A 24,003-nucleotide genomic window follows, 5' to 3' on the forward strand; every position below is an offset into this window, starting at 1 on the left:
TTAGGAGCCCTCATGGAAGTTCTGAATGGAACTGGACTTCAGCGATGGCTGAACTCTTCTAGAAATATTGCATTTATAGTTTCTTGCTTAAAAGAAATGTGGCTTGTTTTGTCTTACAGAGTGCCTCTTTTCTTTTTTATAGGTAACTGAGATTTGAAAACATTTTTATGTAGAAAGGATAATAGTAGTTCTAATGAGCCTTTAAAAGTGTTTTGTAAACTTAATATCCTGCATTTTTTACTCGTGGAAGCTTTGGGAGCTTATTAATATTTAAAAGGAATGTACCCATAAGAGAAACTTCACTGTGGATTTAAATACAGAGGTTTATCACAAGAGAAAGCAGAGTCGGAGAGAGAGAGTTTCTGGCAAGAATGATTGGTTTATGGCTCTAAAAGCTACTTTGTACCACTAATTCATTTTTCTCTTAGAGCTGGAGAGTTACAAAACTATGCTTCAAAAAAAAAGCCCAGAACAAAAATGTGCTAAGCTCCGTGTTGTCACGAGGAAAGAATTATGTTCATAGTTCTCAATAGCTAAGAGGTACTTGTCAGCTAATCAGCAGACAAGGATTTGCATAATATTGTATCTTGATGATATTATTATGCAAATTTCTTCAGTGCAATGAGCCACTAACATAAAGCTGTTTTCAAAATGGCTGGTCAAACTTTTCTCTATCCAATGAGCCCACCTCATCCTGAATAATCAGGGAAGGTTAATTAAACATGAGTAATGAATATCAATAGAGAAAGCCATCTTCAAGATGCAGAATAGGACAGAATGACAAGGGAGAGAGAAAACTGAAAGCTTATTCTTCTTTTTTTATGCATAACAAGTTCTAGAGAGAAGTAGTTAATCCAAAATATTTATAAGCATATAATCAGAGTACAGAAATGGGAAGAGGAAGGGCACTCCAACATACCTTGATGTTGTTCTCTGTTTTTGTAGTAATAGTCAGCTTGACTCTGAAGATAAAGCCCAGTGTTTTTGTCTATGCCTGCTAAAAGAAAGGCAAATGCCTTTAAAAACTGATGGAAGATCAGACAAAGATGTAGAAGCTTAGTACAGCTGTAAAAATTCCCCACCAAAAATAAAAACAAAACAACCCAACATACAAACATACAAAAAAACAAACCAACCAACTAACCAGCCAACCAACCAACCAACCAACCAGAAAACACCCCACATTTATCAAAGATACCAAGTGCTTTAAGTCTAGAAGAGCCAGTTTGGAACACTGGTAAGTTGGAAGTACTTCTAGCAGTCACCAAAGCCAACTGAGAAAAAGACTGAAGGACTGTAAAGTGCCTGCTTCATCTATGGATGAAACAGCTCTGCTTCTTATTTTCCTAATAGGCATAAGTCTCACAGCATTAGGATTGACTCTTGCAACCTATCCTCATCTCACTGTATGCATGATGACCACAGATTGTTTAGCATCTACATTACCAAGTCCACTTGTGGAGCTTAACAAGACTTTCTGGCAAGTCTGAAGAGTATCCATAGTGTATTTGAGTTTCAGATTTCTAAGGTTATTGTTATAGAGTTAACATTCCTTTGTGTCCTTTTGACTCAAAAGCAGATTGCTCTGATTCTCTCAGGCTTTGCCAGAATCCAGTGCCAGATATCAGCATTCTAAAATTATTTTGGTTTTAGTAAAAGTTTTATTCTTAATACAGTAATTTCAGACCATACTAAATGCTTTTTGTTTTTTTTTCATCATGGACTGGGACATATTTTTGTCTCTGACTACAAAGATTTTTTAAAAAAGTTTAAAAGTGGCTGTTCTTACAGAATCACAGGACTCTGGGAGCAGGAGCTTTAAAACAAATGATGTAACAGCTGCATTACACAGTATGTCCAAAGATGGGGAAGAAGGAGAATAAGAATTGATCCTCACCTGCAGCAAAGCAGGACAGGGCATGATCTGAGCGAAGACAGGACCCAGAGGAAGCTGCAGCTGATGGTGGGAAAGGAGGGAAGCATGTACTCCTGTGTCAGGAGTTGAGAGCAGCTGGCATCAAGCTGTGCTGGAGAAAGGAGGCAGGGATACCATGGCTTTCCTAAACTGCAGAGAAGGAACACTTTATGCAAGTCTTAAAAAAAAAGGAGAGAAGAAAGAACAGGAAAAGAGAAAACCAGTAAATTTAAAAGAAAATTAACTTCAGGCACAGTCACCAGTTGCATGGATGGAGCGAGGTAAAGCAAATCTGACAGTAAAGTAGTTTTACAACCCAACTTGGGAGACAAAATTTAGTGCAAGCTCTGCCCCATCTTCTGCTGCCTGGGCAGCCCTCCCAGGCCTCTTTCTAGTAGCCACATTTAGAGTAATGCGTCTCCCCACGGCCCTGGCACCAGCTATTTCCAGGTGGCTCTGTCATGCTCCCATATCCCTTCCGCACAGTGAATGAACTGTCAGCTGTGATTTTGATCAGAGTTCTAAGGCCTAGCATATAGGTCTAGCAGCTGTGTAATGGCAGGCTGAGTAGCTGGCTTTTCATACTCCAAATGTTTTTTTGAAATAGATACATATATTTCTACAAACACGCACACATGCTCAAATGCAGACCCATGTGTATGTGTATATATATATATATATATACGCATATGTATATGTGTGTATATATATATACGCATATGTATATGTGTGTATATATATATATGCATCTATACACACACACACACACACACACGTATGTATATACAAGATGGAATTTCAGGAAACCAAAGCCATGAAAAGTCTGGAAAGAGCTACTGATGGGAGATAGATATATAAGCAAAGATGGAGTAGGCAATATGCAGTGTTACATTGTGTGTGCATACGTTAGCTCTAGAAACTGCTTTGAACTGTGTTTTCCATTCCTAGTTGTAAATGTTCATATCTCTGTGTTCCTACATGCCTAGCATTTTCTGTTGGAAGTGCTATTTGTTGAGAAATGGTGCTCCTGGGATAGTCAGCTCCTCTTCCTCCGTGTCCTCCCCTGACCAGTTGCTTCTGCTATAAACCCATGGCTGCTCTTCCTGGGTGGTTAGCAGCAGGCTTCAGGTGGGTTTACGCCTGTCTGCTCCCCATCTCAGGAGGGTTGTTGCAGAGGTTGTCCCTTGCCCCTCTCAGAGCAGCTGTCTTACTGGTTTGTTTGCTTTTCATACTTTTAGCCTTTTTCCCTGTGAGACCCCGGAGATCCCTGATGAAAAGAAGGGAGCTGTCTTTTGTGCTGCCCCAAAAGAGAGTTTAGATTTTCATTCACTTAACTGCCTCGAAGAGAAATAGGAGAAATTAGAGAAATGCAGTCTCTTTGATGGATTATGTAAATAGCCTTTAAGCAGCAAGAGAAGGAAAGAAACAGGGAGCTCATAAAGGAGCAGCAGTTGATTGTTGTTCGAGTTTCATTTACCTTAACAGAGAATTTTGACCCACAAAGTGAGAACTCACCCAATTCACATTTCTAATTTTATCTTTCTGTTTGCTTTGTCTTCAAATATTGTGGATGTAAAACAGATATATAAACACCATCCAAGGTATCCTCTTCTATTGCTGTCAGGTTTTTGGGACATAACACAAGCTGTGTTGTGGTATGAGTAAAACTTGTAACGGGGCGGGGGAGAAGTAGTGCATCTAGAAGGATATTTGTATGTTTAGCATACAGGATAGAAATGTGGAGGCACAGAGTCACTCAAGCATGCTACAAAATAATTTTGCGTTTTACAGACTGAATTCCTTCATAACAAGCTCATTAGAAGTTCTTGCTGCCAAAAGCTGTTTTCTTTCACCTTCAAAACTGTCTGCATCAGTAATGAGTAACTCCACTTGGAAGTTATTTACATAAAATATTGTTCTTGTCAGTGGTGCTGTGCAAGTCAAGGGTGGGAGGGAGAGCACACACTCAGCAAATGAATTTAAAGGCCTGATTTACCATATTTCTCAAAATTACTGGTATAGGCTAAGCTGGTGTGACAGATACTGGGTGAAATCTAGCAGGAGTTGACTGTAAGGGGGATTTACTTCTGCTGAGTTAGCTCAGCTAAGTGTACTTCGCAAGCTTAAATATTGTTTTCAAGATTACTATCGGAACCTTGGTTTCTCTGTTTTGTATTTTGAGACTTTTCAAGCCCCATAAACTCTTAACTTCATGTGGAGTACAAATTCTTCTTGAGCCTCCTAGGTTATTATTCCTGAGTGTTTCCACTTGCACAGATGGCTGTGACATTGTATCTCTCCGTTCCTCTGGGAGCATTGTTGTCAGCAGCTGGTGCATTCCCCATACACAAATGCCTTCAATAACATGGCAGTTACACAGCAATAATGAGAATCTGTAGGAGATTTCCCATGAGATTATTTAAGGGTTGCTTCAAGGGAGAAGCACGGGACCAAACCTGGTTCATGTGGTTATTATAAAAATGACTAATGTATCCTGGCTTTAAAGTTCATTGTACTGTCAAATTCATAACAAACTCAAATGAAGAGCCAAAGTAATCTAGACTTATCTATCTCATAGTTTTTATACATTTATACATTTTATATTTTATACATTTATAGCTATTTATATACATAAGCATATATATACATGATAACTAGATAGATAGATAGATGAGGAGAGTCATCCAGATACATACCAGATCTCTGTCTTCACCCTGACACAGAAAGAGTTATTTTGCTCTCAATCTACGTCTCTGTCATTCTTATTTCAGTGCATATATATATACGTAATGCCCTATGCAAGATCTTTACTGGTGGGAAAGGTTTAGCAGTCCTTTTAGGTATTGAATTTCTGGAAAAAAAGTGGTTAATTTTTGTAATATGAAATTATACATATCAGGATGTGGAGCATAAAAATGTTTGCAAATATCTAATCTCAGTTATGGGTGGGATAATTAATATAAACAAACAAACAAAATGAAAATGTCCTAGAGACATCAGAGCACACCAAGTGTACAAGTCTGAGTATTCCAAATTCTCGGGACCATGGGCTGTTAACCAGCATGCTGTATGCAATGCTCAGAAACTGGATAATTTCTAAAGTACTATGTCCACTGAACCTTATAACTCTGTGATTTGATATCTGAAATCTAGTGCCTATTAAAAAAAGAGTCACTAAGATAGGATCACCTAACCAGAAGCTGATGGAATTGTGGGAATTTTATTGACAACAGAATTTATGAAAGTGAATATAATATTTGAAAATATTTCTTGCAGCTGCTAAACCCTTTTTGTTTTGTTTTAACTGAGACTAATATTCAATTTCTCCTGACAAATGGTGTTTTGAGACCACTAATGGTCAGAGAAAAGGAGCTGACTTGAGGACATTTATGAATATATTCTAATCAGAATACAAAGGAGATGTTTATGAATATATGGAACACAATTGCTTTGATTACTGATATTTGGGTTCATTTCTTACATGATCATAAACACTTCCCTACATAATTTGTACATTAGACCAATTAGAATTTTTAGTTGCATTCCTATAGCAAGTGAATGGAAAATAATACCAACAGGAATGTAATTATCAATGCTTGAAACTAATAAACTCCACTTTATTCGTGGTCATCCATCTATGCCATGTACTGAAATACCACTTTACAAAATTTTCTTTTTTGTCTGGATTTATCTTCTTTTACACTCATGTTGTATTCTCTGTAGTCAGGACTGCGTAAGCCTGCACTAGCTACCTTTAACTATGTACAGGAAATAATTGCTGTCTTGTATAGGAAGCATCCCTGACTTATGTCTTTATTGCTAGGGCTGTTCACTCTTATCTGCAGACAAGTTTCAGTGGAAATCACCTGCAGCAAAATAAGATTTTCTTCAGTAGCAGTGGGCTCCTGCTTGTCATACCGTTGCATTTCAAACCATATATGTCTCTGAAAAAAAAGCAGATAGATACTGCCAAAATTTATTTGAAAATCATATCTTTTCTGTACAGAAAGACTGCATGCTTGCTACAAGCCATATTTTCCTTCTGTCCCTCCCAGCTTTTTTCTCTAATATCAAATAAGGCAGCAAAACGTGGCAGTAAACCTTATTCCCTTAAAGAAATACAAAGAAATGGTTTTATATGATATTTCTTCTGCTAAGAAATTATTTTATTCAACGTTTCAATGATACCTTTATCTTGCTAGCAGACCTATTGAGAATGAACTTATCTGAGTATTGGAATATACAGTCTTAGTGAAAGAGTTTTAGTACCTTAATATTGAGTAATACCACCGGAAAATCTGGGAGCAGCTATCTGGCCTCCAGACTACAGTTCATATAGGCTTAGCCAGCTCAGAGTATAAAAACAAAAATTTAAGGGTAGTCTGTCCTATCCAGAGAGACATAACCTAACCTTCTGTGAGACATGTTGTCTAACTTCTGCTAGTTTTACATCTTGAATTACTGAAACTACAGTAAGTTTAAGTAGTAGCAGCTGTAATCAAGAATACATTTTTCAAGACTGGATAGAGAGCATCCCTTAGAAGGAAGAACTTGGGGGTTCTAACTGACAAGAAGGATCATGCCTTTCAGTTTCTCTCTGCTCTCACCTCATGACAGAAGGGATATGTCCCTCCTATTATGATCCAGTGCAGAATTCTCCTTTTTCCTGTTATTCCCAGTTTTCTTCCTCTTAATTAGTTTTATGAGTAGAATTGCAGAGTTATACCATATTGTTGTCAGAGTGTTCTTTCTGTTAAAAATAATGAATAAGGATTTGTCAATTATTTGCAACACATAAAAATTCTGTTTGTTATTTCAGGACACAGCTGGTCAAGAGAGGTACAGAACAATTACCACAGCTTACTACCGGGGTGCAATGGGCTTCATTTTAATGTATGACATCACGAACGAAGAATCTTTCAACGCTGTTCAGGATTGGTAAGTAAAACTTGGAATTCATAGTAAGTGGCATAGAGCATATTTGATATCACTCACCTGCTGTGACAGTGCAAGTTGTTTTGGAAAAATTACCTCCAAATGCAGTGCCCAGGTATTCCTATACTCAAATATACACTGGGATTTTTTATGGACAGACAATGAATACTCTAAAATGTGTTGCATATAGTTAATTGTAACCATTGTGTTTTCTGTGATGCTGGCTAATGTGCGTTATTCATACTTCTAAAACCAGCAACATGCTAGTGTGGAGAATAACTGCTAAGACACAAAAAGTGTTTCCATATTTTGTGGGAAAAAATGAGAAACCATTTGTGGGGTTGTCTTTTAATTTAATTTTTCTTTATGTAGTTTTTAACTGTAGCTGGTTATACATTATGTTGCCAGTCTTGTGCCTCAAGCATAAAAATGATGAGCAAGCTTCCTTAGAATAACAGAACCTAAAATGGATGATACTTTTATTACCTTTTATTATGTGGATTTCAAGATGTCTCCATAAAAGTGTGTCATTTCAATCAGACGTGGGTCAGTCAGGATCCAAACAATCTAAGGCTTTTTTAAGTAAAGCTAACCCAAAAGGAAAGCTAGAGTTAACTCCCTTTGCAAGTTATTTTAATATCTAAGAGCCTCCTAGCAGTGCTCTGAGTGATACAAATAGCATTTGTCATGTGTGCTCCACATGCTGTCTTGCATAATGTTCCCATGGGAGAACTGTGTTTGACAGAGGATTTGGTTCAGAGTTTGTGTGATTTGTTCAGTATGCTTCTTTGGCTTTTATTTATTCATTTATTTTAAGATATGCACTACTGTGTACTTCTTTTGGGATGGAAATGGCAGAAATGTGTTTCACACTTAAAGGCAGTGATGCTGCAATACTGGTTTCCAATAGGAACTGTTGCCTAGCCTCAGGCTCTCCAAGAAAAAACTTTCTCTGTTCATGCTCTCCTACTTATTATTGTGGTAGAAAGCATTACTGAATCCATGGAGCACCTTCTCTCTCTACATCTGGAGGGTTTTTTGGTGAGCCTGGTCATTCAACACTCTGAAAATGAGAACTGAGAACCTTAGCTTAATTCTGCTCTACAAGAAATGGGATCTTTGGCTGTATGACTGTACCAAATTGCTCTTGTGAACATCTTTCCATTTACTAGAGAACCAATAAGCTTGCATGACTAGGACAGACCAAACAGCTAGCTTTTGGACAATTAAATGTATCTGAGAGGAGTCTCTGCTTGACACTCAATTGAGGAAAACATGTTTTCTCACTGTGACTTGTTATGCCAAAGGGATGTTCTACACATTTTGTGCATGCTGGAGGCATCATGCTGAGCGCTCGCTGTTACACATTTGTAGTTCACAGCAGTACACAGTACACACAGTACACAGCCATAAACACTGCTCTGTTCAAGAAATAAGACAGAATCCTCTTCCTAACAGGAGATAGCTGAAAGTATTATTCAAAGATGCTGCCATTAAGGTTTAGCAAAGCCAGGGAAATCAAGTAGTGCACCCAGCCTCCCAGCTGAACCTGCAGTTGTAGCTGCCAGCATCACTACTTCCTCGGCCTGCCAACTGAAGCACTTTCTTGGTTTGCCTCTGCTGTTCTTTCTTCATGGGCCAATTCTGTTCAAGCACTGGGTTTACTGGGTAATAATGCCTATCTAGGAGCAGCTGTAATCTGCAGATCTCATTGCCCTGTCCCTGGGCAAACCAGATGGCATGCCATTTATTATCTAGCTTCCTCCAACACAAAGGTTTCTTTATAACAAATGTAAATATGAGTACTTATTATTAATTTTCCCACTTGTTTGTTTTCAAGCCCCCTAGATCTGGTATGGTTGGCACTCTTTGTCCACTGGTAAAGAGTAACTAGGCTTCATAGTAATTAAAAAAAAAAATTAAAGAGAGAAGAAAATATTTAAAAGCTATGGAGTTCTTAAAAAGGTTTGTGAAATGTGTTTTTTTAATCCTTTTTTATCCAGAAGCTATCCAAACAGTTGGCAGCCACTATAGAAATTCAGTGGACAGGAGGTATTGCATTATTATGTGCTGAGAGTAGTCATCTGCATGATGAAAGGGATGACAGAGAGGCAGAGTGCCTCACTTGTCAGGATGAGACATACATTTACTTGTAATTTTTTTTCTTAATTTCATAAGCTCAGTTGCTGCCCTGCTGCTCTTCCTCTGTTTTGTTCCTCCAATCTCATAGCTGATAATTGATTTTTATTAGCTTATGTGCCAGTCTCGATAGTAATTACAAAACTACAGCATGCTTCTGAACATGAAAGAAGTTAAAGAAAACTCACAATCACAAATGCTGCACAACAGGAAGTATGGCTATGCACATGTATCTATGCAACTGTGAAATATCTGGAGGGAGGAAGTGGGAGCTTTTAAGCCTCTCTGGGTATTAAAAAATTCCTTTCTCTGTGATAAATGTGCCTCTGATGGCAGTGCTGCCATTTCATATACATGCACAGTGGATCAAATGCATGCTCAAATCACATCAGCTTCAAGGCTTGATCTAGAAACCATGCTGCAGTCAGGATGATGAATCCACAAGTACCATTTAGATTTGGATAGAAGAGCTTAGTTTAAATGTATGCTGGGATGATTCTTTAAAAGCAGTTAGTTCAAAGTGATTGTACTCATACTGAAAGGCATTTTTTTCAGTCTGAGGTCTGGCAGGTATTCTTCCTTTATATAACAACAAATGGATAGTCGCATTTCTAAATGGCTAGGTCAGCATGAGCCTATTCAGCTATAAGAAATTCTATATCTAATTTTAATATTAACATTTTATATTAAAAAGAAAAATATTATCTGTAACTTTATCAAAACCTATTAGCACCAGTATATATGCAACAGTGTAGTAGCCAGGCATTTGGCTGTCACTCTGAGACTGAGAAAGGCTTTAATCTAAAAGCTTAGCTAAATGACTTGAAGGTCTGATAAATTTCAACCGTACTGCAGACATTTCAGAAAACATTCACATCTTACCTTCCCTAATTAAAATAAAACAACTTTAAAGATTGCAAATGACAGTAACAACAAAAGTAGGGGTTTTTGAGATTCAAAAACCGTTGCATGAGAAATCTTGAGTTGGTACTTTTGATAGTTCTGCTGTATGTACACCCACTCCCTTCAGTCTCATTCGGCGGATGATGCTAACAATACACTGCAAATGCTCATGTCCTATAGTTGTCCGGTCACTTCAGAACTGCTGCCTTACAGGGTATGATCAATTGACCTGTGCTCTCTGAATAGCTCTGTTCCGTATGTGGTTTCACATGTACTACAACAGATGCTGTTTAGATGAGCCTGCCTAGACAGATATTTCAGACTGACCTACAAAATTGACAGGTACTTAATAATTTTCTACTATTTGCATATTTTTTGTATTATTCTTAGACTTTGTCAGCAGTTAGTCTAGATGTTCAAAAACTCTGATAACATAATTGAAGAGTATTTCTCTTCAATTTCAGGTCAGCCTCTAAATGCATTTCCTCTATCAAAAATGCCAGTGGCAGTAGTCACAGCACTGAACAGCATTCTGATTTCTAGATACAGATTTTCAGAAGTTCACAAGGACCAACAATTTCTGTTTTTATTCAGGGAGAGCACATGTGTGCTGAAAATCTTGCTGCTAACAGAAACAGCAAGTCAAACATGCTTTGACACAGCAGATCTCCCGTGGAGCTCTGCTCAGATTTTGAAGCTGCCTTTTCCAGGAGTCTCTCTACCTGAGAAATGCAGCTAATACTCTGCAAGTGCAAGGTGTATACCTTGCAGTAGCTTGGTGCATGTTTGTCATGCCGTCCTAAACAAGATGCAGATTTGGAGAACAGATTTATTTTCCGTAAATGGGAACCACTAGGGCATTGTTTTCTGCCTGGCTGAGGTTTAAATTAGAAATAGAGAATAACTAAAAGAGCCCACTTTGCTGAATTCTTCAGACAGTATCCATAAGTTTCAATAATTAGTGCAATTTGATTTTCTTAAAAAACTCATTTTTATTAGATCTGAAGAGGAAATGTGTTGAGAGTGACTCCAGGTCATTTAAGTGTGTATTTGGTTTGGTATAGTTTAATGTCAAAGTGTTTTCATTCATTCCTCTTTTATACTACTACTGCCTGTAGCATTTATGTTTGTTAGCCTTTTTCATCATTACGTTCCACTAGGAGTTGTTATGCTTCCTTTCCTCTTAGTGGTTCAGTCCTCATGAGGTTTTAGCTATATGGCAGTGTACAGTAGAAAGGAGAGCATGAAAGGTTTGCAGCATCTTTGCAAATGCTATCAACTCAGTATGGTGAGTTCTATAGAGTGCCAGGGAAATAAAAACCTCTGAGTTGAAGTTCAGCCTGTTTTTGTAAATACAACCTTTCCAGACTTTAAATGACTGGAGGCAAAGATTTATTTACATGCAGGGCATTTCTAATGCAGTGTCTCTAACTAGGTCAGAAACAGCAGGAATGTAAACCATGATCTAAAATCCTGAAGTTTTATGTTTCAGTTGGAACCCTACACTTGAAACTGTGCAAAGTTTGAAGGCTGGACAGGGACAGAGAGTACATTGTGTATTGTTTGCACTTACTTGAAGTTTCTCCTCTGCACCTGAAAACATTGTTCCAGCTTCAAGTGTTTGGCAATATCTTTATCATTGTCTGGTGACTGCTGAAGGCAATGCTGTGGAGGGCTTCCTTGTGCAGACACTCAGATTTTGAGAGTTCCATATTGCTGAAGGTACAGATTCAGAGATGCTTCCTCGGGGAGTACAAAAGGCTGAAAGAGATAAAGAGGCTTTGAGTTACTGTTACAGTCTGTATTTTCTAAGCCTGTAAAGGTCTACAGAATCACTTCTTCCTGCATTTTTGACTGAAGCCTGTGGGAGCAGGGGCAACAGTATCCTAGGAAAAACTTTGATTGCTCTTGAAAAAATAAAATATATATCAAAAATGATATTATAGTTATTTCTAAATGTCCCCATTGGAAAGGATTATGGTTACACATCTTAAGAAATTCAGAGGGTCTTCCATGGAAGATACTTCTCTGTCATCTTTTTTCACTGGTGTCATCTAAAAAGTTCCCTATCATGAGTCTGCTCAAGGCCATCACTTTTGAGAAGAAATCAGCTAGCAGAAGGTACATAAACTGTCTGTTTTATGAAGGAGACAGTGGCATAGGACACACCAGTTAATTAGTGATTTTAAGAAATCTATTTACTGTTTACGTCTGCATTTCTACAGGAACTATTTGCAGAATTTAGTACTGACCAATATGCTTGGAGCAGCATGAAAATTATGTTAATTTCAAACTAAAGTCCAGAGAATAAGATACTGATCGAGCATCCTTCATGTGTATCTGTAGCACTTGGGATATGGTTAATTGGGAATTGGGTCTGGGTAAAAAAAAAAAAGAAATGAAACAGTAGCCATCTAAGACTACAGTAGCTCCTGAACTGTTGTGTATGAGTTCAACCATTACCAGAAATGGTTGGGTTGTTGTTTTTTTTTCTTATAATATATAGGGCTGAATTAAATTCTCTTAAAATGAATTCTTAAATTAATTCTTGAATTAAATTCTTGAATTAAAATCTTCTCAAAGTATCATTTGAGATTGTTTAAAGCAGAACCTTAAAGAGTGACTATGTTACAAGCAATTCAAATAACGTGCAGCATTAAGGCTTTTCAAAGTATAAGCATTCACTACAATATGGCATTTGGCAGCTGGATGTGCCAGTATTAGTTTTCATTCTGGCCAATATTGTGGAAAAAATGGTTCCATTTCTTCAAACTATTATCTTGCTCTTTCCTTTTAACACCTTAAGTAAACGATAAGTTAGTAGATATGGCTACAGTGCACTACAATTTTTTTTCTATCATGTCTCTGTTGGCTTTTTTTTGAATTGTCATTAAGAGAAAAAATAAAATTGGAAAATACATTAGCATGTTAATGAGTGAATGTAAGAAGTCCTGAAGGCAAATTAAGTGCGTTAAGTTAATGTCAGCACTGCGACATGCACTTCTAAAGGACATATGTTCTAAAGGTTACCTTCTTCTTGCTTCCACCTCTAAAATTTCTGTCTTATATTTATGCTCAGCACATGCTTGATCTACAGACAGGCTATCTTACCTCTCAATACTGAACTTAATTTTCTCATTTAAGAAAAATCTGTATTTGCTGTATATCAGAGAACAAATCTGGAAAATGCTTCTAGGCAAATTTAATCTCCATCACCCTTTGCCAAAGCATATGACCTAACGTGCAGAGCACAGATGCAAACCATGTATGCCATTTCCTGTATGTGTCCTCAGGAGCTCTGTCCCTTTTGGCTCTCTCTGGACACAAAGTGCATCACGTCCAGTGGCGATCCATGCACAAACTGAGGGAGTCTGCCACGCTGGTGACAGCAACCTGCACACAGCAATGCAGCTTTTAGCCAGCTGAGAAAATATTCTGATGGAACATGCTGATATTAAATGTGTTAATTCTGCTTGATATGGATGGACTTAAGCAAAATCCCTGTTCTTTGACACAGTTATAGTTTTCAGCCAATCAGGTGTCAGAAGTTGTGCATTGGTGGATAGCTTCATGTTATTGTTCCAGTTTAAAAAAAAAGAATGAAATGACAATATTGCACAAATTATACTCTGTGAAAATAAAAAGGTGAAATTTTAGGATTAATATTTCAAAATTGCCACAGTTCAGTTGTTGGTTTTTTTTTTATTTGTGTCTTAGTCTTCTATGAAAGGGGACTGGTATTTTATATAGACTTAAGTATAGGAAGCAAAAACACATTTTACAATATGAAATATTGTTAGAAGTTGAAATTTCATAAAATTTACAGTTTTCCCTTTTAATGTCCACTATTGGAAATGGACTTTTGTTATGCACAGAATGACACTAAAATTCTTTCCATTTTTTTTTAACTTTTAATTCCTATAAGAACTAAGTCCAGTGATAAATTGGATATACTTTCTCACTTAAAATAGTATCAAGACATTTATCAAGTTATTCTTAGTGCAACATTAAAACATTTAAAATGCGTTTTAAAATATTTAAGCAAAACTGTGTTACAGGTCAAGTTGCTTAGCCATTTTTCAACCATTGTTTGATACGGAATTCCTTATGCAGTAAATGAGATATGGAAAACACTTCTCTGAGATGACATTTTATCTTTTCCCTCAAAAGTCCGTCATCAAATTTTGACTCACAAATGCTAAACGTGCTAGCTCAAACCACCTACTTCCTTTCCAGTTTCACAGACCCACTACAAAGTCTTCCAGCATGTCCAAAAAACAGTGTCCCGGCATTTCAAACTCAAGGTCAGGCAAATCCCTGGAGGTTGGAGGAGCAGCATATACTGCAACTGAATCTTCCTAAATAAAAATGGTATCCGTGATGATAGGAAAATGTTGCAAATGGAGTGGTTTATGTTTTTAATTACAGGTTTCTTTGATTTTCAGCAGACCACTCATGATGGACCACAAAAAATTTTCAATGTCATCCAAACTATTTATTTGTTGCTTGAAGTTTTGTATGTGCCAGAGAGTGATGTATTAGCTGCTCTTATCAGTGACTGTACCAAATACATGGCTTTAGGTTGGCCTGGAAAACTGTCAGTGACAAAAGAACATGCACCTGTTTTTAAAGTCCTTCCTGATAAAATGTCTGATGTTAGCCTTAAATAGCATAATAGCCTGGACAACATTGATTTGATGAAGATATATTCTTCTCTTTTTCTTTCTACTAAACCTGAATTCAGATATGCATAATATATATGGAAATTCATGCAAATACTTATCCAAGTAGTTTTTGTCTTGAAAACTGTAAACCTATGACTTAAAGTTTCAAACCGCATCATAAAATGTTTTAAATAGGTTTAGTACTAAAAAATTATTCATGTATTGTAGCAGTTAATCAAGAAAGAGAGCTGTTAAGTTTTTATGACATTTTTCATTCTTTCCTGTTTCTATGTTCTTAAAACATAGAAAGAAACACACTTGTGGAACAGAAATTATCCATAAGTGGGGTTTGGTCCTATTTGCTCTTGTTCACACTTGCTTTTTTCATGGGGACTAAGCACTTCAGCAGAAAGTCCTACACCCCTTTTGAACTTCCTTCACTATAGATGTGCCATTTTCTTGTATCAGGGTCATATTCAATTGTCCTTAGCAGCATCCAACCGTATTAACACTGCCAGTGGGGAGTCTCATATGAAAAGCAAATACTGCCTGGACAGAATTGTCTCAGAGTGCTCCATGTCTTTTTTTTCCCTCAAATTTGAGATCAGGCAGCAGTCATGAAGTTATTGGCAGCAACCACTCACCCAGGTAGATCATGCCCAGTCACTGCAGGAGTATGCTTCATGAACTCACCAGCAACACTGAGTCACCCTTGACTTCCACTGGACCTAGCTGGCCTAGTAAATGGCTTAAATAACTGCCTGTTCTTCCTTTTCTTTTCAGCTTGCATGGTAGTTGGTTAGAACTGCTGTTGGCCGTAGCTAGACATGACTTAGTCCAGCACCACTGCATGGATTTCATGGTTTGCAGCCTCTGTGTTAGCACTGGCTGCAGACTGGTAACTACATCATGAGTATGACTGCACCTCCTCTACAGCCTCCACCCTACAGATAAGGGCTGCAGTTCTGGGGATTCATTCCTTCTCTTCATGTTAGAGCCATGCAGTAGTAAGGAAGCCCTCATCACTCCTTTCCTAGGCTGTTTTTCCAGGTGACAGTCCTGTCTGATAGGTCTTCTATTTGAGAAAAGTCTTTTATTTGGGAAACATTACAACATAGCAAATCATGCTGGCTACCATCTACATCTGCAAGAGGAGAAGCCTGGCTTAACTATCTCCATACTTCAGTTTTAATTCTCAGGAGCATATGTGGCGGAATTATACTTTAGTGCGTTTCAGCCCATTGCTCTTTATGATCACACAGCAAGAACTAGAACATACCCATTTTGTAGGCTGCTCTCTCCCAGCTAGCAACTGAACTGAACATGAATAATTAATAATAATAGTGCAGATGTGACACTGTGAACATAAACTTGCTTTGTTGGGCTGAAAATTTCATAGTAGAGTTTCATTGCATAGCTGATGAGGCAGTGTACGCATTCAGTCATTTAGAGAACTGTTGTTAAATAAAGGAGTGTCTTCCATTCTGCACCAGATCCTTCTCTTCAGGTGTGGTCACAGACAGTTGTACTGGGGTAGATAGAAGCAAACCAAATGATCAGATTAACATCTAAATGCTGCTGTGCTGAACTGCTGTCCATTAATTATACTAAAATACTCTTAATGAGATGTCGTGGTATTTCAGGTTTGTCTGTTTTTCCTATGATAACACTTCTATTTTTCAAAAACTTAAAGTGGAAAATTCCTCTGAGAGGTCAGTGGTAAGCTGGTGGAGCTTATTAGAAAGATAAAAAAACTTACCATGGTAATATAACCTTATGCTAAAGGAGGTGCATGAAAGACTGATTCCAACATTTAATCTAGGGTGTCTCTTTATCTTATAGAGAGACGCAGCCAGTAGCAAATAAAACAAAACCTGGCATGTTATCATCAGCTCACAATATTTATTTTTGTTGATAACAGATGTCATAAAATCTTGTGTCAATGATAGTTTTTATTGTCTGAACAGTAACTAATACACTTTTTATCTCCCTGTAATTGTGCATGTTGACAAAGTTGCACTGTCACCATTCCTAAATGAAAGCTCTGCTGCCAGCCAACACGTGAGTTTTATCAGTGATTCAGTAATGTCCCTAAACAGTTCCCACTCTCAGCTCAGGTTGTGAAAGATTTGCTTTTCTCTGTACTCTAAATCTGTCATTCTTAACTTCAAAGGAGTTATCATGGCTCTTGCACCAAACTCAGACACCGAGATTCACTGAATTAGATATTCTTTTGGTATTTCAGATTTGCAGTTATCCTGTGGAACAGGATATATGTCAGTAGCACTAAAGGCTGCAGTTTCATTTATATAGCCTAGAGGTTATTTGTTCAAAAAACAAACAAAACTGAGACTACAACAAAACTGCTGCAGGTCAGCAGCAAAGCAGTGTACAGCCTTGTGGGCAGGCTGAAGAGGTTTAACTGAGTTCCCTCTCCCTCATTAGCCTCCTCACCACTGTCCGCTTCCTTTCTCATGTTAGCTCCTCTGCTTTTGATTCCTTCTTTTCTCTGCATTTGATTTCAACATGGTTTGTTTAGAGTGTCACGCACTGGCAGCTCTAAAAGGATGATAACTATGTGAGATACAGGCTGTGTGTGGGTGAGTAAAGCAAGTTTTATTGGAATTCAGCCCTCTGATCAAGCAGGGAAAGTTCTGTCAATGTTCTTGTATTGAAACCCAAACTGCAAGGTGACATGGCAATGTAACCAGTAGTAGTGGTTATTTTCAAAGCATAACTTAATGCTATTTAGGTATGGTCTGCAAATGAAACAACCTTTATGGTGTCTTTCATCAGAATATTGTAAGACCTTGACTGTTAAACTAAGACATTCACACTGAATGCTTAATAATGAATGCTTTCTGGTTAGGAAAAAAAAAAAAAAAAGAGTTCTATTTTTCAGTCCCATTTGTTGTTTGAGCCAATGCCAAATCCACACACATCAGGACACCAGAGTACATCAGGGCATTAACAACTTTTGGAAATTTCAGTTTCTGTTAAGTTGTGAACAGTGACTTAAATGAATTTAAAACTATTTTGGTGGTATATTCCAGCTGGCTGCCAGAGCAGATTGCATGGTGCTTGAAGACCTGCATATTTAAGCTTCTTAGGAAGATCAGAACACAGATATTTTCCAAGCAGACTATGTCTGGTACAAATGCAGCATACCTATAAAAAAAGCATTACAACCTAGCACTGTCTGATCATTACAAAAAAAGTCAAGAAGGAGTTTACAACAAGAAATCTCTTTTCATCGTATACAGGTTTGACCACAGCTGCTACTCCCCAGCACTTATGGTTAGCATAATTAAGACCATTTTATAAGGCCATTTCTGTGACCAAGCTGGTCACGAATTTGTTCTCTTTTCCATCATTATCAGGCCCCAAAGGTCTTCTGAACCAAGTAAACAGACCAAACATTTCTTTTTCCCTTCCCTACTGGCCTCAAGGTTCTTGGGTACCAAGTCAATTAGTCTCTTCTTCACCAGCCTTGAAAGTCCCAGGCACCCTCCCAGCCATGTGGTGGTCCCATCACGAAACAGGGAAGCATAACTATGCCCAGAGCACTGCCCATAAAATTAAGAAGTCATCAGTGGGGAACCTGGGCTGGATGTGCTACTGGACAGTGAGACAGGATGTTCCAGTGGCTAGGGACACCTCCAACATCATCTGCATCCTCAGATGACTGAATGACTTGTATTGTTTCACATGATTCTCAAGTCTAGATTAAGATTGTTATACTGATAAAGGAAACCATGTATAAAGATCTGACACAGTCTACAGAGGGTTTAAGATTTTAGAAATAAATTCAGGTCTAAATGGTTAGAAATCTAAATGATTTAGAAATCTTTCTGGAGAATAAGTAGGACAGAAAAGCCTGCCTTCTTTTTGGGCCAAGGTTTTGTGTTTTTGTTAAATAGGCTTTAGTGGAAAGCATGCTTCAACACCACTTATTTTTCTCCAAACATCATGTGCTACCCTTGCAGAACTGTCAGTGAAAACAGGGAGCCTTGCAGGTCACAAGCTGCTTATAAAACTCTGCGGAGGGACCAGAGGAGGGATTGTCTTTCTTCTTTAATTACCTTTTGTGCCAACTACCAGATAACTGAGGACCATCTCAGTTCTCAGTGGCTGAAGATGCTGCTGTTTCCTTTGAAACTGCAACAGAAAGATGCAAATTAGCTATGATGCCCCAGTGATATTCTGGTATAACACTGTTTCCAACACTTAAGCTAATTTGCTCTACCTAAATTTGGGTATCACTGTCCAATGCTTAGTTCATATGTATGGACTTTAAGTACAAATTACTCCTGCAAAGTCATTGCACTTCTTCCTGTGAGAAATCCTAGCATACTTAGCCTTATCAATTTAGGGATGTTAATTGAAAAGGGTCAGGCAGCGACATCTCAGTGATCATATGTGACAAGTATTTAATCTAAAGAGTGCTTCAGAAGGAGATCGTGAATAATGGTTGTAGTGGAATTGGGGAGAGGGAATTACAAGGCACTGGATCTGTCCATAACTCCTGGAAACACTGAGTGAAGAAGGAGATGCTGCTACATATCAGGTCGGCTCTAACTCTACTTGGGAAAATAGGTACTTCAATCTGTTTTTAACTCTTTCTTGCTATTATTGGAATTTTTAAAAATGATTCTAAAGTTTTATTCACACATGAAATCACAGGAAGAGTTGTAGCTGTCCAATGTTCATGGCAGGAATGGCTTTTATAAGCTCTCAGCTCCCCTCTGCGTGTAGCAAACATGCTATGCCATGTGTTCACATCATAAAAGGAACATACTCCAGGCAGAATGTATTTTATCTTGAAATACATCCTGTCACTTGCACGCTAACTCTATTTACAGTGCTTTGCTCACAGCAAGTGAAATGAAAGTGCTACATCAATTGAAAACAGTTGATAGGGAATGGCTCACTTGGAAAACCATAATACTGACAAAACTGATTTCAGGCCCAGTTTGGCAGAGACAAATCTGCATGACCTCCCCAGTTTTTCCATATCTGCTTTTTAAACTATGCCCTTCAGACAGACACTAAGCAGCAAAACTAGCCTCTGTCATAAGAGGTGCTTGTTTTTACTGCTGTTCCTGGAGGGCAAAACTCTGTAGGAAATCCATATTATTGAACAGATGAAATTTGCACTTAGTTATGTGCATACATTAGCAGAGGCAAAATGTAGTAAAGGAAGAAAAAATAAAGAAGAAAACCCCCACATAAATTCTCTTTCTAAACAATTCTGAAGAAAGAACAGAACTCCAGCAGTTTCTAGTGCTAGTAAGTGAAAGCATATTACCCCTCACTTTCTACAAACAAGATTATAGAACTGAGTGTTACAGCCTGTGGGAGAAAAGGAGAGAACAAAATATGAGCCAGCTGGAAATGATGGGGATGCAAACCTTCCTTTGACTGATATTTAATATCAGTCCTTTCAGTTTTGTCAGCTGGGAGAGAATCAGCAAACACATCATGAAGACCCAGTGACAAGTCACCCACAGGAAAAATGCATCTGTGATTAAAAAATGAGAGAGAGACATAGATTAAAATTGCATGTGTGTAAGCTGTGAAAAGTTGGGAGAAATAAGAAATAACACTTTTTATTATATTTTTAGATGCACAAATTGAAATTGGCCATCTTGGCCTCTCTTTTTATTTGGTACAGCCTTTATAATATAAGCTTTCAAGCGACAGATGCTCAACACTTTCTATGGCAGTTGAGGTTATATTTCTAAGCATATTTAAAGACATTTCCTTTATAGATCAAGGAAAATTGATATTGGTAATTTATCTTGAATACAAACACTTAATCATTTTTTATAATCTTCACAGAGTTTTTTTGCCTATGTGTGTATTCACATGAATAGATTACAGAAAATACAAAAGTAACCAAGATTGCCTCTAACTGGAAATTCGTACAATATCTGTTAAGAGAGATTTATATTCTGAAAGTCCTGGGTGTTTAAAATGTCATTTCAGTCTTCCTGGAGACTCTTCCCTGTGTTAGTTGTGCAGTCAGAGCTTAGATATATAAACAAAAGCATGGGAACATTGGCTAGGGTTTATCTAATGGCTTTTTGTACTGTCTACCATAGTAAAACAGTCTTCTGGACCCAGTGTGTTACTGGGAAAATAAAATCTAATCTTTTCCTCACATTTAAGTTAAGGTGTCTTCAGTTTTGCCTTCCCAAAGGAGAGAACTTTCAGGGCTCCTACTTTGAAGAAGCTTGGGATAGGAAACAAGCTTTTTTGTAAGACTACGCAAACTGCAAGCCTTGAGCTAAAGATTAATCTGTTTTCATTTCAATTAATGAATTTCTCAGTAGAGTCACACAGGAAAAATTCAGGCAGAGCGTACAAGAGCTGTCCCACCAGCTTGATGTGAAATGTCTCAGGAAGCAGAAGGGAACTGTGCAAAACTGCTGCTCTCTTAAAGAGACCAAAAGTGCTCTCCTGCTCAGCAAACAGGGAGTTCAGGCAGACAGTGAAAATGATATGAGGCCTTGCCTCCTTTTTAGAGGGAGAAAATCCCATATCCACAGGAATGAGGCTTTTAAAGAAGGGATCCGAAAAAAGACATGGGTCCTCCAAGGCATCCATGAAGCAAAGGTGTTTGTCAAGTGTGGTGGTTATATTGGGAAGCAGATATATTGCTAGTAGAGAAAGACTAGAAGGTGATTAGACATCCTTCAGAGCTTTCTTAAAGTCAGTTTCTGCAGTAGGTGGAGGGCAGCAGCTCTTGCTGAGGGGCACAGTCCTCACAGCAGGGCTATCACAGGGCTGCAGGAGGTATCACAGGGACCTGCAAGAACAAGAAAATGACGCTAATCAGAGGGAGCTGGGTGAGGGCTGGGGAATGAGGCAGCATTGATCATCTCCTGCAGTTTGAGCACCTGTCCCCTGATTGTGACTGGGGTGGAGCAGGAGGGCTCACGTACCACAATCACAGGAGAACTGCTGCTGGAAGCTTGTCTTTATTTGGAATTCTAGTTATTGATCTTTATTTAATCCGTACATCACCTCATGCTGATTTCTCTCTCTCTGCCTTCTGTACCCTCTAGCCTATTGACATCTTCATTTTTCTTGGTGTTCTTAGTTTTTCTCCTTAGTGCAGGACACCAGCATCTTCTTGAGACTCCTCTTCCAAAACTGGGGTTTATCCCCTCCTCACTAAACTGGCTAAAGGCTTCATGGGAAGGGATAGGGAGAAATGGAAAAGGCTTTTGTTAGGAAGGAGAATGCTGCAGACTGACAGCATTTCATAAAGTAGAAGGAGGCTTGTAAAATGTATTTAAAGAAGTTTTGGAGTGGTTCTCTTTTCACTTAGGTTCTGCCAGAGCCCACTGCTGAACACATACATACCGCCAGAAAGTATCTGAAGCAGCTTTCTTATGTTTCAGCCTGAATTTATGTAATATACAGCTGAAGCTGACTTTTCTGACAGCAAAGGTTATCTTGAGAACAATGCCGCAAAAGACCAAAGAAGGGTGTTTCAATATTGATCTGGTATATTCATAGCATAAAGCTGAAGCTATTAATGACAGTCCTTTCTCCACAACATTGCTTCCTGAGCACTAAGGGCTAGAATGCACTTTCAAAGCATGTTCAGCTTAAACCAGCAGGGAACTATACTATTCAAGAAGCAGTGCTGGAATGGCTTAGAAAGCACAGTTATCCACACAAGTATGGGCAGCACCCTTCTGTAAGAGCTATTCAACCTGAGCATGGCTGGTAACCCACACTGCTTTCTGAAGGAAGAACTTCCAGTGGTTGAGTTCATCCCGTAAGTTACAGAAAGGTCATGAAGGTTAAAGTCTTATGTTAAATTACTGGGTAGGTTAAGGCAGTTTGTATTTTCATGAGGTGTGCAAAGTGAGGACAGCTGGATACTGTCTCCCATGCTCTTCTGTCCTATTACCGTATACAAAAGGAGTACTTATGTTTGATCTTATGGCTTCCAGACTAAAGCTGCCTCATACGCTGCCAGCATATTCCCCAGCCATGGACAGACCTACCTGGCGTATGCCTGTGCCTAGCCAGTCTAGCAGAAGTAGGGGAGCATTTAAGTGTAAAGTTGCACTTTCTGTGCGAGTTGGATTGAAGTGTTAATGTAGAATCCCACAGATGCCGTAGGTCCCTGTCACAGCTTTATTACATGGGTTTTGCCTTTGTAAAGGCAAAGGTCTTCTGATATGCAGCAGTCTCTCCAAAATACAGCATACTGAAACAAGTTTCTAGATTTCATTTTCTTTAATCAAGGAGTGGTGAAAAAGAGTAAAAATAAAGCTTTACAAGCTGCAAAGCCTATCAAGGCAAAATATAATATAGGCTTATTTAGAAAAATACTTGAATCATTAGCTGTCTTATTCTGTAATGGCTAGAACAGTGGTGTTAGAACAGTGTTAGAACAGAAACATAGGGGTTTTGGTATTTATAACATGGGACTCAATTTGAGAGACCAGGTCTACTGGAGGCTGGTGGAGCTGGTTTAATGAAAGAGCTGTTTTGGCAGGAGGCTTGCCAGGCTGGTCAAGAAAGGTTTAAACTAGATGTGTTGGGGGAGGGGGGCATCATTCCATCCCAACACTCCCAGTCAGTAGACAACATCTATAATAAATGCTCGGAGCAATGCAGAGATATCCCAGCCGCTCCAGCCAATGAGCCGGCTTCAGTTGGAGCTCGGCTCAGATGCCTCTATACAAATGCCCGTAGCATGGGGAACAAACGAGGAATTAGAGATGTGTGCATGTCTATGGGGGTATGATATAACAGGCATCACAGAAACATGGTGGGATGGCTCCTATGACTGGAGCGTTGGAATGGAAGGTTACAGGCTCTTTAGAAAAGACAGGCCTGGCAGGCGGGGAGGGGGAGTTGCCTGTTATGTTAGGGATAGGCTGGAGAGTATGGAACTGTCTGGGGACAGGTGAGCAGTTAACAGAGAGTTTGTGGGTCAGGGTTAAAGTGAATATAGCTATGGGAGACATTACTGTGGGGATCTGTTACAGACCGCCTGATCAAGGAGAACCTGCGGATGAAGCACTCTATAGACAGATGGGAAAAGCCTCACGCTCGCAGGCCCTTGTTCTCATGGGTGACTTCAACCACCCTGACATCTGTTGGAAGGACGGTACGGCCTGGCACAAGCAATCCAGGAGGTTCCTCGATTGTGTAGAAGACGACTTCCTTCTGCAAGTAATAGAGGAGCCGACAAGGAGAGGTGCCATGCTTGACCTCCTGCTCACCAACAGGGAAGGGCTCGTTGGAAATGTGACTCTCCAGGGCAGCCTTGGATGCAGCGATCATGAGATGCTCGAATTTGAGATCCTCAGGACAGTGAGGAGAGTGTGCAGGAAGCTCACTGCCCTGGACTTCAGGAGAGCGGACTTTGGCCTCTTCAGGAACCTGCTTAGTAAGGCTCTATGGGATATAGCCCTA

The 24,003-nt window shown here is 38.8% G+C and overlaps 1 protein-coding gene across 2 annotated transcripts in view; it reads left to right on the plus strand.

Annotated features, from left to right (window-relative positions):
- RAB3C (RAB3C, member RAS oncogene family) overlaps positions 1-24,003 on the plus strand; it is a 127,203-nt gene that overhangs the window by 43,705 nt on the left and 59,495 nt on the right. For both annotated transcript variants that reach the window (XM_057402683.1, XM_057402685.1), the window contains one exon: positions 6,735-6,853. In XM_057402683.1, coding sequence (XP_057258666.1) covers positions 6,735-6,853 — 119 coding nt within the window. The remainder of the gene's footprint in view (positions 1-6,734; positions 6,854-24,003) is intronic.

Source organism: Pezoporus wallicus, unplaced genomic scaffold (genome assembly GCF_028554395.1).
Source record: "Pezoporus wallicus isolate ANWC-B61680 ecotype Strahan unplaced genomic scaffold, APGP_CSIRO_Pwel_v1 contig_2870, whole genome shotgun sequence".
NCBI lineage: Eukaryota > Metazoa > Chordata > Aves > Psittaciformes > Psittacidae > Pezoporus > Pezoporus wallicus.